Consider the following 18,111-nt stretch of genomic DNA (forward strand, 5'->3'; position numbering starts at 1 on the left):
CTGAGTTGCTGCCATGTGATTGGCTGATTAACTTTTTGCATTAAGGAGCAGTTGAGCAGGTGTACCTAATAAAGTGGCTGTTGAGTGTAAACGAAAACTACAAATACAAACTGGTCAAAGTATTTGTCTTTTATTTAGACAGCAAGAAAATTGACAGACAGTAGAAGGAAGATGTTACGGCAGGATTCAGTCTTAGACCATCAGTTCATACTGTTTCAGGCACAGAGGTGTGACACACAACTATAACATTAATATGACACTTTAACCATAAATTACCAGGATTAATTAAAAAAAATACTGTTTTCATGTACCTTACAGGCACATTTCATGTATGTACGGCGTTGAACACAAACATAAAAGAGGAGCTGATGACGTTAAGTGACACTGTCACGTATGAATGGAGGAAAAGTCAGACAAGTCAGATTTTAACATCTACTGTGCTATAAAATGGTTAATAACATTTAACATGGTTCACATATAGTAGTCAGATATACATACAGTACATGCATCGTTCATACTTAGCCCCAGTAGTTCAGTGATAGCAGTCACAGTTACATGATGAATATATTATATCTTCGATCAGCAGCACAGAGGATTACTGTTTGCACTGTAGATCCCTAAAGTCTAAGTTAGATCTTTGTGTTATTTTGGCAATGACATCATCAGCTCTGTCACATGTATGTGATGTAGTTTTCAGGTATGAGGCCTGTTCTGCCGTTGTACGTTGCCTGAAGCCAACCAGGTTCCACAGACGGGTACACTGCAGACACAGACAAGTCTGCATGTCAAGACAAGGCCCTTTATATATGAAACGACCAATTTTCATCTTCTATAATGCCACGCCACACACTCCCTACATGCACAACCCATGTTAACAGTAAACTGCATCTGTCCCACTGCTGGATCATTAATATAAAGACATGTTGAGTGAGCACTATTCAGACCAACAGACCTTTAGTCCAGATCATGAAGTTTCCAAACATAACAATGATTTTGCAATTGTCATAGCCCGATCTCAGTGAGGGGTCAGAGGCCGTCACACAGTAAATTACAGGAAATGTGTTAAAATAAAGCCAGAAAAAGATACAAAAAAACCCATTTTGTATTCATTTTGTGATGTAAGTCCTTGGAGCAAGTTGATTAACATTTGTGTTACATTATTATGAAGTGGGTCATAATCTTCTACCTAACTTTGAAATAACTGAACGGGAGAGTTCACCCCAAAATCAAGAAAGCATACTCTTACTCTTACCTGTAGTGCTATTAATCAGTCTAGATTGTTTTGGTGTGAGTTGCCGAGTGTTGGAGATATTGCCCGTAGAGATGTCTGCTTTCTCACAAACACTCACCCACTCACAACAAAACAATCTAGACTGATAAATTGCACAACAGGTAAGAGGGAAAATATGCATTTTGATTTGGGGTGAACTGTCCCTTTAGGAATTTGACACAATCTTTTATAAATGTGACATGTACTTTTATAAATGTTTAGTATTTAAATGTACTACATTTAAATACCTGGTTTAAATGCAGAGACCCCTCTTCAAAGAAACCTGTGAGAAGTTCACTTACCATTTGAGAACAGCGCCCCCTGTGGAAAACTCAGCTCATGGCTGTGTTCTGCCTCACAGGAGTAAAGAGCTTTCGCCTCCCTGGGAGAATAAAAGTAATCAGTAAATAAAAGAGATTTAGAAAATGAGCTAAGGAGCATTTCTTTCATCGGTAAGTTTCAATTTGTTTTTAATTTGTGCAAACTTCAAGACTGAAATGTATACAAATATAAGCTCAAAATCAACATACCTTCCTGAGCATATGTCTAATGCTGAGGAGAATACTGAACTCTCGCGCTGCGGGAGTCTGACTGATAATCTGTAACACACAAACACAACATTTGCTCTGAACGCATTCCCTGAAATTTCCAGTTATTACCAAGAAGGTGAGCATGTCAGTTTCAAAAACCCACTCTCCCACAAAACAGTTAAACTGTGTTCTTCTTAAATAAAGCAGATAAATCTTGAACCAATCAGAAAATAAAGTATTCATACCCAGAATTAGAACAGTGATGTCTGGGCTGTCACAGTTAAAAATAGTCACAGTTAAAAATAGTAGAAAAACAAGATGCCTTTGAAATTTGAAGTTAAGCCAATGCCATTAACATGGGTGAATGATTTTGTTTTGTTTTTTAATTTAAAAAGCCACAGGGTCCAGATTTCTCCTTAGTCATTACTTCAAGGTCCAAAACGTTTCATATATTCAGTGTCATACTTGCGTTTGGCCATGTTGTTCCTAAAAAAAACAATGTATAGACTCATATAAGAGTAACCCGTCTAAACCCCTCATCACTTATGACCCAGTAGAAGTGTGTGGCAGTGTATTTATCTGCAGAGACTCCACCCTGTCTGTATTTTCTTATTCTCATTTTGCTGTGTTTGTGATGTTCCTGGGCACAGTGACACTATAAGAAGGAGGTGACCAGGCGCCAAATCATAAGCAGCACTCATCCATAAGGATGCTACAAAAATACCTGGATACAATGCCAAAAAACACTAACAAAGTGAGGCAAAACGCAAAGCAGACAAAGCTGGAGTTGGCTTTCACTTTCATACAGTAGCGACAATTCCTCTATCTTAATCTGTGGGTAGCTGAGACCATGTGTTCTTGTTTTCTCTAAGGGTAATCTATCCATGGCGAGGAAGTGCTATGTGATTAGCGTCAGAGGTATAAGATAGACTTTACAGACACTCACACTGATCCAGGCCTCTGGTATCCGTTGCTGGATGTGGCGGCTGCAGAGTGTCTGGTGGTTATATCGGAGCCACAGCGGACATGCGCAGGTTTACGTCTTAGCATTGCCTCTTGTGGATCCAGCGACATGAGACTCTGTACCGATCCATGACAGCTTTTGTAATCTGGGATAGAAACACAAGAAATCAGAACTAAACATAAAAAGGGAGGTGACAGATACCTAAAACTCTCTTACTGTCATCACACTGAATCTTGTGGAAATGTACGCACCTTCGGAGATGTGCAGGGAGGTGAGAGAGGAGGATGCAGAAAGCCTGTAGGGGAATAATGAAGAGGAGGAGGAAGAGGAGGAGGAGGCAGTCCTGTAAGTTTTTCTGAGCTGACGAGAAGGAGAGGTAGAGTCCGTCACTTTAGTTTCTGTGACAGTGGGGGAGACACTGGATACATTTCTTTGATCCACTGAATGAGTGCTCTTCAGAGAGGAGACAGACGACACTCTCTGAACAGGTCGACCCTCCCTGAGAGAGGAGGCGCGCTCTGCTGAAGGGTGCTGGATGGAGGCAGTGGATGTGGAGGCTATGGAGGGAGATCTTGACTCTTTTACAGACGATAAGGAGACAGTCGAGTTTCCTTTGACGGACAGACTCCTCTCTGTGGAGAGCAAAGAGGACGTGGAGGAGGACACAGAGGAAGTCTGCTGGGTCGGAGTGATCTGTGAGGAAGTCCGGGAAGAGGGAGGTGTAAGGTGAGGGGAGGTGGCGCTGTCTGTCGGGTGTTTGTGATCTGTCACGTTTGTGGCGTTGTCGGACAGGGAGGAGGAAGAAGCTGCAGCTGGAGGACACACCTGTGTTGCGGAGGGCGAGCTGGGCTCGGCAGCAGGAGATGACGGAGGAGAAGTCTGAGACAATCCGTTCTTCTCAGAGGAGTGTGAGGACAGAGACTCCTGACTGCCCATCGGAGTTGTGCTGGGGCTACTACTGAAAGTGTCACCTAGAGGGAGAAATGCAAACAAGTCACATTATAAAGAGACTGAATGACAATGGCAACATATAAGTCAGTCCATCACAACAAATATGTCAAATAAATGTTGTGACATGAAAAGGTATTTATGAGGGATGAGATAAAGGAGACGTAAGCTGCAGAGAGACTCACTGTCGTTGTCTGCCAGGCAGAGAGCCGGAGGATAAAGACGGGCCTTCCTCTTCCCTGACGAAAGACAGATGGCCTTGTTCCTCCGAGGAGTCGACCGAGAGGATGGAGCCTGAGGTAAAGGCACCGACAGGTCGGGGGCCTCACCAAAAATCTGTCAGGAACATACAGTGAACATGCCTGTTAGATGTGTGTCTGTATGTTTGTGTATTTGTGTGGGTGTGTGTGTGTTTGTACGCGCACCTTGTTGTGGTTTTCAATGATTATCTCCACCACGATGTTCTGAAACTTGATGTTCATCATGGCAGCCACCGTCTCTTCCTGTGACCTCATCAGTGTGGGGCCGAAGATCATTCCCAGGTTGGACACAGTCATCTGGTTCTGGTCACTGTGAGAGGAAACCCTGAACACACACACAACACACACACACATGTGTTTTAAATATCTTATAACAGAGAAATGAGAGAAAAGATGTCAAGTAAAGTTTCAGTGCATGTACTCGATCCAATAAAATCCCAGTATGTAATAATATGTACATACTTGAAGAGGTGGTCGGTTAAGATGTCCAACATTGCTCTGTTTTTTTCTGGCAGCTTGTGTACAAGAGCATGAATCGCTCTCACTCTGTACTTCTGGTCATCATACTCTGTCAAACAAGGAAAGAGTGCAGAGGAAGGGATATGATAACATGGTGACACAATGTGCTTTTGTTTACATGACGTACAAAGTATGAGGTAGTAAATTCAAACCACACAGATTGTGTGTACTTTTAAAAGTGTCAGTAAGGCATCTTACTTGCAGCTTTGATGAATTCTTTATGCAGCCTGTAGGTCAGAACTGGTTCTGCCAGACACCTGCACGCACATTAGAAATCATGAATTCACAATTCACAAGAGGTGTTATTCGAAAAGCCGTCTTTGTACTGTATGTCACCTGAAATAATTCTTGAGGCCGCTGGTGATGGTCTTGTTGTCCCAGGCGTCTGCATCCAGCTGCATGTCAGGGGGAGCTGTGGATGCTACAGGAGAGTAGATAATACATTATTTATCTGCAGTGATTAGAGTACACCTACTATTCATTGTTCTCCTCAGGAACATAATAAAGAGAAAAGTGGGCCGTCTCTTACAGAATACACTCGTCATCAACCTCTGCACTTTGGAGTTGACTCCCCCAGTCCTGTACAGTCCCAGGGTGGTAATGCCTACACACACACATTGTGAAATAGGTCACAAATCAAAAATGCATACAATACTGTGAATTCTTTTTCTCATATGAATATTTTAAGGAGGAGGAATACCTCTTGTTTCAACCAGCTCAATACACCTCTTGACAAAGCTGAAGCCGGCCTCGTTGAGAAATGCTGTGAAACAAACAGTGACCAAAACTTCTGATAAACTGCAAGACACATTAAAACTTCTAATTTAAATGAAGAACAGCATAATTAGGATACTTACTCTCCTCTTTCTTGCTGAGCAAAGAAGGCAGAGTGTAAATCTGAACAAAGACAGAAACAATGTTTATGTGTTAGTAAGACAAGTAAGACATTTCAAATGATGTTGCTGTATCATTGTTATCATTTATTTAATGGTGGACATATTCATACTGGTTCTTTTCCATCCATTGCCTCCATCCACAGCTGCCTGTTGGCCTCAGAGAGCGCTTGCAGGGTGATGACGCCATGTCTGCAGACAAGCAGAGATAATTTTTACCAGAGCACAATCCAACAGCAGCCATATCTCAATGTATTTAATCCACAGATAGTCATGTGTGTGTGTGGGCACACAGTCTCTCAGTTATCTCCCCTCTCACCTCTCCACCACCTCGATGTCAAAGCAGAAGCGTTTGTCGATTGAATCCGTCTTCCTTCTGACACACGAGCGCAGCTTGAACATCTCAGGTGTCCCATTCACCACGCCGTTCTGTAAACAGACAGATGTGTGTGCAATATGCACTCGACATGTGGTACTAAGGTCTCTCAAAGGATTCTCACAAAGTCTGAGCTTTTGATATCGTAGCAACAAAACAGCATTGCTCATTAGGACCATTTTGGTGTCTGCATGTTTAAACCCATCGACTCTCCACATTTCAATTTACTTCAAAAATCAGAAACATTTATTTACAAAAACTTGACACTAGCTTTAAGTAAGTAATGCAAGTGGCATTAACAGTTACTTAAGTTGATAGTGCACTTTCTTGGTGGTGCATCAAGTCCTTGTGTTGCCTGCTTAAAACTACATTACCATTTCCATAGTGGATTTTAATGCTTAATGCCTTTTAGCAATTGGGCTTTAACATGTGTGGTTATTCATCTGTGCTACCAGCTCACCTGTCTGCTGGCTGGTCTGGCCTCTGTGTTGCTCATGGTGAACAGCTTGGAGCTTTTTTCATAAGTGCAGTAGTATCTGGTCCACACGCTGCCCAAAGGACCTGTAATACATGACACACATTCAGGCAGGTGTATGAGTGTCTGTGTTTCGACAAAAGAAAGTCTGCTCAGGTAATTCTGGCATTTGCTTTTCCATACAGCTTAACTGAGAGAAGAGAAAAGATTATTTTTGTGCAGCTCACGTTTCTCCTGTATATACAGATATCCCTCCATGGTGAAGCAACTGGGGGCTTTGAAGTCTTCTTCTGCAGACCGGATCCTCTTCATCAGCCTCTCGACCTCAGCACGTGTACTTTCAAAGTTATTGCGAGCCTTATCAACATACAAAGGAGACTGCGTTAAAATTAGTCATATTTATAGATGTGAAACATATAAAATCTGAAAAGTTTAGTCAGGGAAAGATTATTAATTACAGCTAAGTAAATTACTACAAGTCTTAAAGGGGAACTATTGTGCTCATTTTCAAGTTCATACTTGTAATAATAATAATAATAATGATCTTGAGTTAGAAAGTGCTTGTCAATAATTAAAACACACAAGACTTGAAAACAACAACTTTTAAAAGAACTGATAAAAGCACTTGAGTATATAAAAACCAAGGAAATAAAAGACAGTCGAAATGAACTTAAAACACAAGTAAAATCAGGAAAGGCTCTCCGATGAAAGAATGTTTTAAGAAGGGACTTGAAAGAGATCACTGACTCGGCCGACCTGATCTCCTCGGGCAGACTGTTCCAGTGCCACAGGGCCCTGACAGCATTCTGGGTTTGTACTAGAACAGGTTCACATGCGTTAATATTCATATAACACTTTCTTTTCCTCATACTGTCTGTGTCAACACCTGTATTCACCTTCTGTCTGAGACGTTCTGTTTAACCACCTGCCTCTTTAAGCCTCCCTCGCAAAAAAGCTTAGTCTGCTTTGATTGGTCAGCATTTCGAGACATTACCTGTCTGTGATCTCTGGGTCTCTGCACCACCACTGCAGCCCAAGAAAGATGGTAACGAAGTATAGCAGCACTATCTAGTTTGAAAAATCACCAATAAAAACTTCTAAAAACAACCAGACATGTTCCAACAGGAATATGATCTAAAAACAGGGAGAAATTAACAATTCAGCAATCGCGATTTCATGTTTGCTTTGTTTTATGTATTGTGCTATGTAGTGTAAACACTTGCAGCAGGGTGCCTGAAGCAAATGAGCATCAAAAGAAATGCGTCATGAGCTGATGTCAGCTTGTCTCACAAAAAAAAGCAGTTGGAAACAAAGTATTTACAATAGTCTGAAGCCTGAGGTTGAGCCTGAGGGTTTTGCTCACAGGGAATACTTTTACATAGGTTAACCTCATTATTTGAAACTTTGACCGAGTGTAACATGAACATCCATCACTGTCACACTGTTTATCAAGGACAGAAAATAAGGAAAAGCATAAAAGGTCCCCTTTAAAACAGGTAGTTATTCTGTAATGATTATTTTTGTTAATCGAGCAGTACTTTGATTTCTCATTTGCATTTAATAAGTGCCTATTTTTTTTTTTTTAAAGAAAAATACATGTAAGACCCCAAACCTTGAGGCTGCAAAAATGACGTACAAGGTTACACTGCATTTTAAAGGGAAACTGAAAGGATTGATAATGCCCAGTGAAACTTTGCAGTCTAGACAAACTTGTAATCGATTCAGGACTTCCTACTAAGCTTCTGATCATTTTAACTTTGACTTTGCTCAGACAAAGTGTGAGCTGTAGCTGTCAAGGCAGTAAAATATGTGAGTCTGCGAGTCTAGGCCAAACTGTGTTCACACTGTGGCTGAAGGTAGTTCAAATTGTGTGTTTCAACATGCTAGAAGTATCAGGTGTGTGAGGTTTCCACTTGAGGGCCGACAATGCCAGATGCAGTTGAAACTTCACATTCTCTAACTGGCTTAAGAGTTTGACCAGATAAAAGAAGTGATATCAGGTCCACATTTGGTCCCGAGGTTTGCAACAAACATACAAACTTACATTCTGCAGGTTGAACTGAAGCTGCTGCTTGTAGGGTTCAAACTCACTGGCCAGCTCGTAGCCCTCATGGTAGAACGTAAACAAACCCTGCAGGAAGGCTAATAACTGAAGATCAGAGGGAGAAATCCACAGGAAAAATGTTAGCTGGGGGCTTGGGAGTGTAGAGCATAATGAGAGGATTACAAAAGACTGATTGTCTGTCATCTGCTCAATCAATCAAAATGGGAGAAAACCCCCTGAAACTCTGTCTGTTGTTTGCTTTGCTGCCCTTGTTTACTCTACAACAAAGAGTTTCCCTCTCTGTCCGACGGAAGAGATCTCCATGCAGGAAGTGCTTCTACAGCAACAGGAAGTGGGCTTTGCTGATATGTATCATTAAAACATTTTTATCACCGGCCAAACAGTGTGTAATGTGTGTTTTTCAGAATCTGACTTCGCTGTCTTTCCTTGATCACATCTGTGTGTGTACACACAATCATTACTGGCTTGGCTGCAATTATGACTTAATGTTTACATCACTGCAAAAAATAGACTCATCAGTCACATTTTCCTGTGATGAAACATTTTGTGTTCGTTACTGTGCCTCCCCTCTGCTGCCCAGAGCTATGACGGCCCAGCTGCTCAGTTAAAACTGTGCTAAACATGATCATAATGTTTGTCTGTGAACTCACCGGCTCCACAAATTCAAACTTCTTTCTCTCCTGCACTTCTTGGATCTTGAAGACGTACTGCAGCGAAGCATCATAAAAAACTTGTCTGTCTTTGCTCATCTGTGAATCAGCCTGCAACAGAAACAGAAACAACACCCATGCAATACTTTTCATTACCTAACACATGTGGGAGGAAGTCGGTGCACGTTTTTAGAAATCGAATGGTTTACCTCGTGTAGCTGTGATTCCTTCTTTTTGGAGGACAGGCTCAGGTGTTTCTCCAAAACAGAGTAATATCTTTCTGTCTCCTTGTCAAACTGCTTCTTTCCCTCCTAGAGGATGACAGGGACGTAGAGAGGATGTTAGCAATAAATAAAAGCAACCATATCAATCTCTATATCTGTCAATAAAGGTCTTTAAATTCACTTTTTTTTACATGACACATAAAGAATGTCACACTGGAATATATGTTTCCCCCAGTCCTTAAGTCTCATCCACTGAGGCTGAAATTTGTCAATACGAGTTCAAATGTGATACCTCAGTTAAGATACCACTGTCGATATGACATTTTATGATACTTAACTTTGAGGAACATAAACATGTTTTTCTACAAAAACCTTTTTTATTGTTCATAAAACTTCTCAAATGCATTAATATTTAATGTAATGGGAACATAAGCCATTCAAGAACTTAATAATTCAATAAAATAGTGTAAAACTGGCACACTCATTATTTTGATCAGTAAATAACTAACAAAAAATAGGTGAGGTCATGAGACATGCTAGTTTTCAGATCTTGACAGTTAAACCAGTCCAACATCCTGATAAGTAAATAAATAAAAGCAACAAGACTAACTAGTCTACGACTGTGTACTTAGGCACATTGGTGCTTTGAGCTAAAGACAATGCTGACATGCTGTTATCAAGCATGTATATTGTTTGCCGTGCTCACCATCTTAATTAAGTCTGCTCGTATTAGAGCTGCAATAAATAATTAATTAATCAATTAGCTGTCAACTATTAAATTAGTTGACACAGTGAGGTTGCTACAGTTGTGCAAATACCTGCACAACTCCTCTGATCTTTATAAGTGACAAGTTCAGATGATTTTTGGGATGAACTGATGAGCTTTGAGAAGCCACACAGCTATCATGAGCTGCAGAGGGACCATTAATAATCTAAATGAAGAGACACTGCCAAAATATTTAGGACAACAGCTATTTTCCAAACCAGCTGCAGCTCTAAGCTCCACATGTCCAACCACTCTGTCTTGCTCCACAACTTCAGTGTGAGGATGTGCCGCTCACACACTCCTGCTACATTCTACAGGCCAAGGAGACGCTGCCATCAACACCCAGAAATGAGCTGTGATTTCACTTTCAGAGTTGGTCATTGCTCTGACTATTTTTTGAGACCCTGTAAACAGCATGCCACTGCTAACTCCGCCTTTATTTCTGTCTGAGAGAGAATGAAGAGAATTTTTTTTTTTTGATAAATTGAATTATAAGCCTTGAGACAGCTGCTGAAACCAGACACCAGACTGGCTTTGTGTTTACGCTGCCTCACTGAGTTCAACTTTCTCTCTGTCTGTGACGCGCTCCCTGTCTTCCCTCCCAGCGTCCGTTCCCATGACCTTGTTACTGACACTGGACTGTGATCCATCGTTTATCTGAACAAATTAGATTCTCTGACCACTGACTGAGAGACATACAGGGACCAGACCAGAGCAGGATGATCTGTGTGATCACCACCCACAGTGGTAGATAACTAACGCACGCAGCATGCTTAATGAACTGAACGTCATGTATTGGCCTTTTAAAACCTCAGAGACTGTGTAAAGTTTAAATGTCACCTGTGAGTCAGAGGAAAAGTTAACCAGTTCAGTTACTTTGTGTTAATAATCCACTCAGCTTTCAAGTTATCCTTCAATTAATTTAACACCTGCAGCTGTACCTTGACAGCTCCAATCTGCTCCTTACGAAACCTCTCGAGCGGTGAGATCAACACATCATCAGCGTTCTGGATCTGAGAGGAAAAAATAACAACAGTCAGCTCAGTGTGTCAACAGTAAGACCAGCAGCGACTCAGTCACTGTTCCACGAGGGCTGCAGTGGTGACTTCAGTGTTAAAAATAGGTTTTGTCAAATCTAATTGTTAAGCAGATGCTTGTCTTTTATTTTTGTGACGTTTTGTGACACATTTCTGCTTCATTTAGGAGTAGATGTTGAAATTAAACCCTGAGGAAATGGTCCAATTTGATCCGAATTAGAATCTCTCTGCTGCATTCAGGGGATTTCAAAAATAATTTTAAATATCTCTAAATTGATCGATTGAAACTGGCTTATTTACTTCCTGTTTACCTTCAAATAATATCATAGGGACACACTACACACACCCCAGTTTATAGTCAGTTTATGACTGTGATAATGGAGCATGTTATGGACTTTGCTCATGGTTGTTTTCCACAGACACACAAGAGATTACAGCCATGCTTACGGCTCAGTCAGGCTGCATTAAGCGTGGTGCTCTGAGCTAAATGCTAACATTAGCATGCTCACAATGACAATACTGACATGCAGATGCAAAGCAAGTATCATGTTCATCATCTTAGTTGAACATGTTAGCATGCTAGCATTTGTTAATTAGCATTAATCACAAGCTACAGCTGAGGCTGATGTGGAAGACAAATAAAAATTTTGATCTGGTGATGGTGCTAGATGAAAGGTCAGAGGATCACCAAAGCTATTCCAACAAATCCTCTGGGCAAGATGAATACATGTCTAAAATTTCATCTGATCACACACAAATTTCACAAAATTTCACCAATCACAGCTAAAGTAATCATGATACTGTTGTGGTAATATTTCTGCAGCTGACTGTATAGTATGTATGAGAAAGTTGATGTTTAGACATGAGCCGAGCACTAACGACGGCAACAGAGCAGTTACCAGTGCTCTAGTGTTTACACAAAGTCTCGGCCCTCTGGTTGATTCAAGCATTAGACTTTAAATAGCTTCTCAGTCCTACACCATGACTTTACTTTCACTTCACTTCAGTTTAGTGCCACGCCGGAAAGTGCTCTTTTTTCACCACATCACAATATGCAGGGTGAAACGGAACACTAAGAGACTGAGGGGCATTGTTACACTGCAATAATAGTGCTTTCAGGTTCAACAGGTAGGTATTTCAGAGGAATCCATTTTACTGGAATTACCCTTTAACTCAATAATGATGGTATTAGTGGAGGTTGAGACCTATCTGCAATGATGCAGTGGAAAAGCATACAATTAAAACACACACACACACACACACACACACACACACACACACACACACATAGGACCCTTTTATGGACTTTCCCAGGCAGTCAGGCCTCAGCTCACAGTCTCACAGGGGAATTGGCAGAATAGGTTCCACATGGTTCCTCTGTAACCAGACCATGTACACAGCCACAAGCACACACACACACACACACACACACAGAGGGCTATGCGTTAGGTAGCATACTCTGCACATACACTGCGCAAGCGCAGAGGTTTGCCTGCACACAGACTGTGCCAAACTCCAATCACTCCCACACAAAGCCCTCTGGTTGATGGAGGGTCTGTGAGTCAAAGATGTTTTTTCCGAATCGCCATGGAGCACTCACCGCCGCTGGCACAGAGTTCACAACAAATGTGTCAATCAGACTTGTGGGAAAACCAGATTAAGACAAGAGGCTTGAGGAAGTCAGCGCGTTGCATCATGGTGCCTGACTCAGACTTAAAGTTTAAAACTGAAATCCTGGAAGCTATTGGATCTGACTTTGGTGTTAACAACTTGGTTTAGAAAGGGCAATTAGTCTAATGTTGTATTCAGATCAGTACTGACAGTCGGAGCAACAAGCAGAATTCTTTCTCTGTATCATTTCTTTGTTAAGAAGTGGACTCTATTCTATTCTATAAAATAAAGATATATTACTCATGATCATTTAATTGATGTCAATTATGTCGTGGATGATGGTGTACAGAACAAAGAAAAGCCAGAAATGTAAAAAAAATAACAGCTTTTTTGTTAATATCCATTCAAAGTTGTTGTTGGATTGTTTTTTAAACTGACATATATATCTCTACATAAAAGGTTGACCCTGCTACATCTCATTAATATGAACAAATAAGAACAACGCTTTACATTGTGTTAGTTGACCTATTTACCATACACCACTAGGCCCTAATTTGAGATTAAAACGGCCTCTTTTCGAGGTCTCAACCAACAAAATGTCCTCCATTTTGAAACTTTCCGTATGTTATTTTTCAAAAATGGACAGCATAAACCTGCATTTTAATTTTCTTTCTCACACATGCGTTTCCTTACCAGACGTTTTCTCTCCTCTTCCATGGTGCTCAAGAGCTGCGAGAACTCCTTCAAGGAGTGAGCTGTAAAAGAAATTTCACACCTCAAACGTGGATCATATTCGATATATTTTGTAGTCTGAACATCTTGTTTTGTAGATCACTGGGGACACTTTCATCTTACCAATACTGATCTCATCATCAGTCTCAGCATCTCCAATACATTCAAACTGGAAATCCTGTAGAGACTGAGAGAACCGCTGAACAGCGAGAGAAAGACCTGAGAAAAACAAAAAGCAGTTCATTCAGTCACTTAAAGCTAGTCTCACAATTTTATTTTTGCCATCACTTATTATACCGAACATAGTTTCACTATTTCCATTTTATGAACAAGAATGCTCAACTGGCATGAGTTTGCATTCTGCCAGTTTTGCTCCCATTCCCCTGCAGGCTAAAAACAGCATCATTTATTCCCTCCTGTAATAAACTATTAATGTATTTTCCTACAAGCCACTTGCACATCATCCACTGCCAAGACATGAGGTGTCAAAGTCTGATATAAACAAACGGCCACACCCCGCAACAAACTCCACTTGACAGCCTTTAGTCTCAGATAACTGTGTTTACGTGTCCAAACAACACTCCAATAGAGTTTAATACCACCTCTTATTCTCTGAGGTGCAACAACACTTGGCACCACGAGGCTGCGTTCTCTCATTTACACACCCGTAACACTGGTCTGCATGCCAGCCGCTGAAGGCACTATTTCAATCACACCACTGCTTTATATACAGCGATTATAAAAACATAAGACTATCCTTTAGTAGAGGTTCTTAGCAGATTACTGCCTGGACATCAGGACAAACAACGGTGGTCAAGTTCAATGCATGAAAGACAAAAGCAGTGTCAACAGTTTTATCCTGCAGGAAACAAAAACGAAGTTGTTTCCATATTGTTATTTAAAAGATGTGGACAAAACTATTATGATGTTTTCTAGTGTTAATTAAATTTTACAAAATGTGATAACACATAATACATCTGTCATTTATATGGTCAAGAAAAATAATCAGGCCCTGAATTCTCAGTATCTGAAATGTGTTCAAAATATCTTACGTACTGCAGTCTACCTACTGCATGCTGTATGTTTCCATTAAGTGACGTTGGACTGTTTAAATGCAAATAATTTGTGGTCGGATGCCTACAAAACTTTAATGTGTTTCACTTACTTTTATGACAGCGTTGTTCAGTTTCAGTGAACTCTCATTTGGTGCACTAAAAACACCGATAAGAGAGGAACACACTGATGACATGGCCAGACTTTGAAAAGGCTTTTTGGTCTATAAAGGTTTCACAATTCTCACAACTTCCTCCTGGGGATCAATAAAGCATTCTGATTTTGAAATGTTAGCGTATCATGAATAGCAGCAGTACTGTATCTTGGTAATGTCCTATTGTGGTGACTCTGGTGATTGAGGCGCCAGTGTTCTGTACACAGTTTGACCTGTTCATGTTAATGATGTAGTTATTCAAGTTGTTCACAGACCAGCCGAACACACTCGTGTATGTGTGTGTGTGTGTGTGTTTGTGGCAGGCTGCAGCGGTGTTCACACCAACAATGACCTCAGCCAGCAGGTGAGCCAAAGAAACCGCAGGCAACTACAAAGTGTAGGTGTGTCTGAGCTTAAACTGGACGTGATCAAAAGAAACTAATAACAAATGGGAGGTGCCTGGCTTTTCAAAGTCTTCATTAGTTGATGTTGATATATGAATATGACAACCACCATTAAACTGTGCAACAGTTAAACGCACAATGTCCAAGCATGAATCACTTATGTGTTCTTTGACAGATTTTCTGTCAGCCAAATACTGGTTTGTTATGTGTATACTCTATCTTTTTGTCACAAGAAGGTACCAAACTCATAATGGCTGAGACCATTAGTGGATCAGTTGATTTACAGAAAATGAATTGTTAACTATTTTAGTATTTAATCATGTAAATCATTTATAAAGAAAAAAAATTCCAAACATTTGCTGCTTCATGTCTCACATAATGTGAGGAAGTGACACCTCTGACTGTATTGTATAGCTAATTGTATTGACTAGCTCTGGGTTTCGTACCATTACTCAGACAAAACAAACAATCTGAAGACGTCACTTTGGCCCCTGAGAAATCAAAGGGGCATTTTTCTGGTGAATACTGTGCTTGAGTCCATTTTCAGTCAACAGTTGGCACACAGTGAGTCTGCTTTGCCCTGTTGGTATTCCAGCTTTGCTCTGTGTTACTCTAAAACCAGTACATGACAACACAGATACCTCACTGTAAAGACGACTTATAATAATAACATCATTGTTCATTGAGAAATATCTCAGTAGTGATAAAAATGTTAACATTACCAATGTGATATTTTGTCCTCTTTATGTTACAGCTAATCATGGATAGATTACTGAACAGGCCTACCCCTGCCCTTCATCAGCAAAATGTCACTCAAATTAACACATATTGACCAGGAAGAGATGCAAAGGAGCTGAAAAGAAACAAAAAATAACTACAATAGAGGCGAAACAAATACAAAGTGATGGAAAATGGCTACTATAAAGGGACACAAAATGACTGCAACAAATGATCGCAACCGATTAAAATCAATGCAAAGTTTGTGTGTGTTTTCAGTCCTGTGTAGTTGTGGGGGCCTTTTACATGTCTGTGCCCAGGGGCCCATTGTCTCATAATCCGCCCATGCATCAAATAACAAAATCATTAATAGCAATGATTCTTCTTTTCACTCATCTCTAGGTTTAAAAACTGCATCTCCAAATTACAAACCATCACACACAACCAGACAAGGACATGTTTGTTTCTAACCTTTCATGGTAATTTAAGTATGACCATTACAAACCTGTAGCCTATACATAACAGTGTAACTACCTACCTAACAGTGCTGCTCATTTTACCCCAAAATAACTGAATGCATGAAGATACTTAAGTCTTATGTGTGCTTAAGTCCCCACACTGGCTCTGTCTGAATAGATGGCCTTGGGGTTGCCTTGTTATCGGGCAGCAGACCGTGCAACTGTTTACTGTAACACGCACTCTTACCCCGAAAACAAAATATTAATCATGTTGTACTCACTTCTGAGGGCAGATACGAGCAGGTTTCCATCTTTGATGAGGTCTTTTATAAACCTGTTGGTGCGCTCCAGCTCTATCTCATGGCACTGCAGTCGCTCTCTGAACTCCGGACTGTCCAGGAAAGAGTCACTAAACTCCAGCGTCGGCAGACCCATCGATAAATTAACGCACACAGATAATTATTAGATATCAAAAGCAAAACGAGTTCACCGTGCCCTCGGTGGGACTTCCGAGAGAAAGCTGTGTTTCAATGGGCTCGGAGAAAGTTGGTCAGAAGTTTCTTCCAGCTACTTTTTTTCATGCCTTTCTTAGTTTTTCCCCTCAGAACTTCCGGACACTAGAACACAGGCAGAGTCTGTGGCGGACAGAGTTTGGCTAGGCTACACGACGAGCTCTACGCTGCTCCCCTCACCTTTTAATATTAATATTTAAATATAAAGCCGCCTGAATTCTTAGTGACCCTTTAGTTAATACACAAAACACCACCAGTCGCGGAAAGAAAGCAGCAGAGATTGATGTTGGACGTCTCAAAGCGGTTGGCACTGTGTCGCTAACTCCGTCTACATACGGCTCTGACTTGTTACTATGGGAACGGGAGACTCCTGCTGGCGCGTGCTGAAATCAGGGCAAAGTCTAATAAATTATTAATAATACTAATACTACTACTAATAAAAACCTGATCAGTAGGGCAGGACTTTTGTGCAATTAAATTACATTACTTGCAATACTTGATAGATAGATAGATAGATAGATAGATAGATAGATAGATAGATAGATAGATAAGTGCATAAATAGAAATTAAAAATTGAATTAAAATTAAATTAAAATTGCCCATTCCACAGTCCAGTCCAGTTGTGGTGTGATGAGATGTCTCATCTCCTCTCCTCTCCTCTCATCTCATCTCATCTCCACTTTGAATTTCTATGACTTCTGCATGCTTTCACCCACCATCCAAATGTCAAACTGTTTGGTCTTTTATAGCAGTGGTGGAAGAAGTACTGAGATCTTTTACTTAAGTAAAAGTTACTACAGTGCAGACATACTCTGTTACAAGTAACAGTCCTGCATTCACATGTTTACTTTAGTAAAAGTACAAAAGTATTACCATCAAAATATATACTTAAAGTACCGAGAGTAAAAGTAAGCGCTGTGCAGTATTTGGCTAATTTCAAAAATATATAAAATATAATTTTTTTATAATGTGTTCATCACTTCAATGTTGCAGCTGGTAAAGGTGGAACTAATTTTAATGACTAGCCTATATATACTGATGGGTAGGTGAATTTATAATAAAACACCATAATTTATTAGTTGATTATATTTTGTATTAACGATCATAATCTGTGAAGTAACGAGTGACTAAAGCTGGAGTGGAGTAAAAAGTACAGCATTTCCCTCCAAGATGGAGTAGAAATACTCATTTCATACCATTTTCACCATGCACCACTATTTTCCACCACTGCTTTAAAGGCATTTCTGCTGTGAATCTGCTTTTTTCTGCCTTTTAAAAATTTCTCTGCTTTCTCTTCATTTTATATAAAGGTAGTAATGATAATAATACAGAGCATTTCCTCTTAGAGGCCTTTTTGACTATTTATCTCAGCTTCCAGCCTATTAAACTTTACTTCCAGCTTTCCTGCAAAGTCTTTCTGCTCTTAGGTTCTTCAGGTGATTCACTAACCAGGTAACAGGAGCTCACAGTGGTGACTTTGGTGTTGGCTCGGT

The 18,111-nt window shown here is 40.4% G+C and overlaps 1 protein-coding gene across 1 annotated transcript; it reads right to left on the reverse strand.

The window, feature by feature from the left end:
- Positions 1–114: 114 nt before the first annotated feature.
- Positions 115–16,939, reverse strand: arhgap42a (Rho GTPase activating protein 42a). Its single transcript, XM_050040446.1, has 24 exons — positions 16,388–16,939; positions 13,444–13,539; positions 13,282–13,343; positions 10,882–10,953; positions 9,160–9,261; positions 8,951–9,061; positions 8,280–8,384; positions 6,463–6,592; positions 6,221–6,321; positions 5,704–5,813; positions 5,498–5,576; positions 5,349–5,388; positions 5,192–5,254; positions 5,021–5,095; positions 4,828–4,912; positions 4,690–4,748; positions 4,435–4,540; positions 4,138–4,297; positions 3,898–4,048; positions 3,016–3,735; positions 2,747–2,909; positions 1,801–1,869; positions 1,573–1,652; positions 115–760 (listed from the first exon to the last, which is right to left on the reverse strand). Exons 1-24 carry the CDS (start codon positions 16,539–16,541, stop codon positions 672–674), a joined length of 2,982 nt encoding a protein of 993 aa, XP_049896403.1. The 5' UTR covers positions 16,542–16,939; the 3' UTR covers positions 115–671.
- Positions 16,940–18,111: the final 1,172 nt, after the last annotated feature.

This window comes from Epinephelus moara, chromosome 3 (genome assembly GCF_006386435.1).
Source record: "Epinephelus moara isolate mb chromosome 3, YSFRI_EMoa_1.0, whole genome shotgun sequence".
Classification (NCBI taxonomy): Eukaryota; Metazoa; Chordata; class Actinopteri; order Perciformes; family Serranidae; genus Epinephelus; species Epinephelus moara.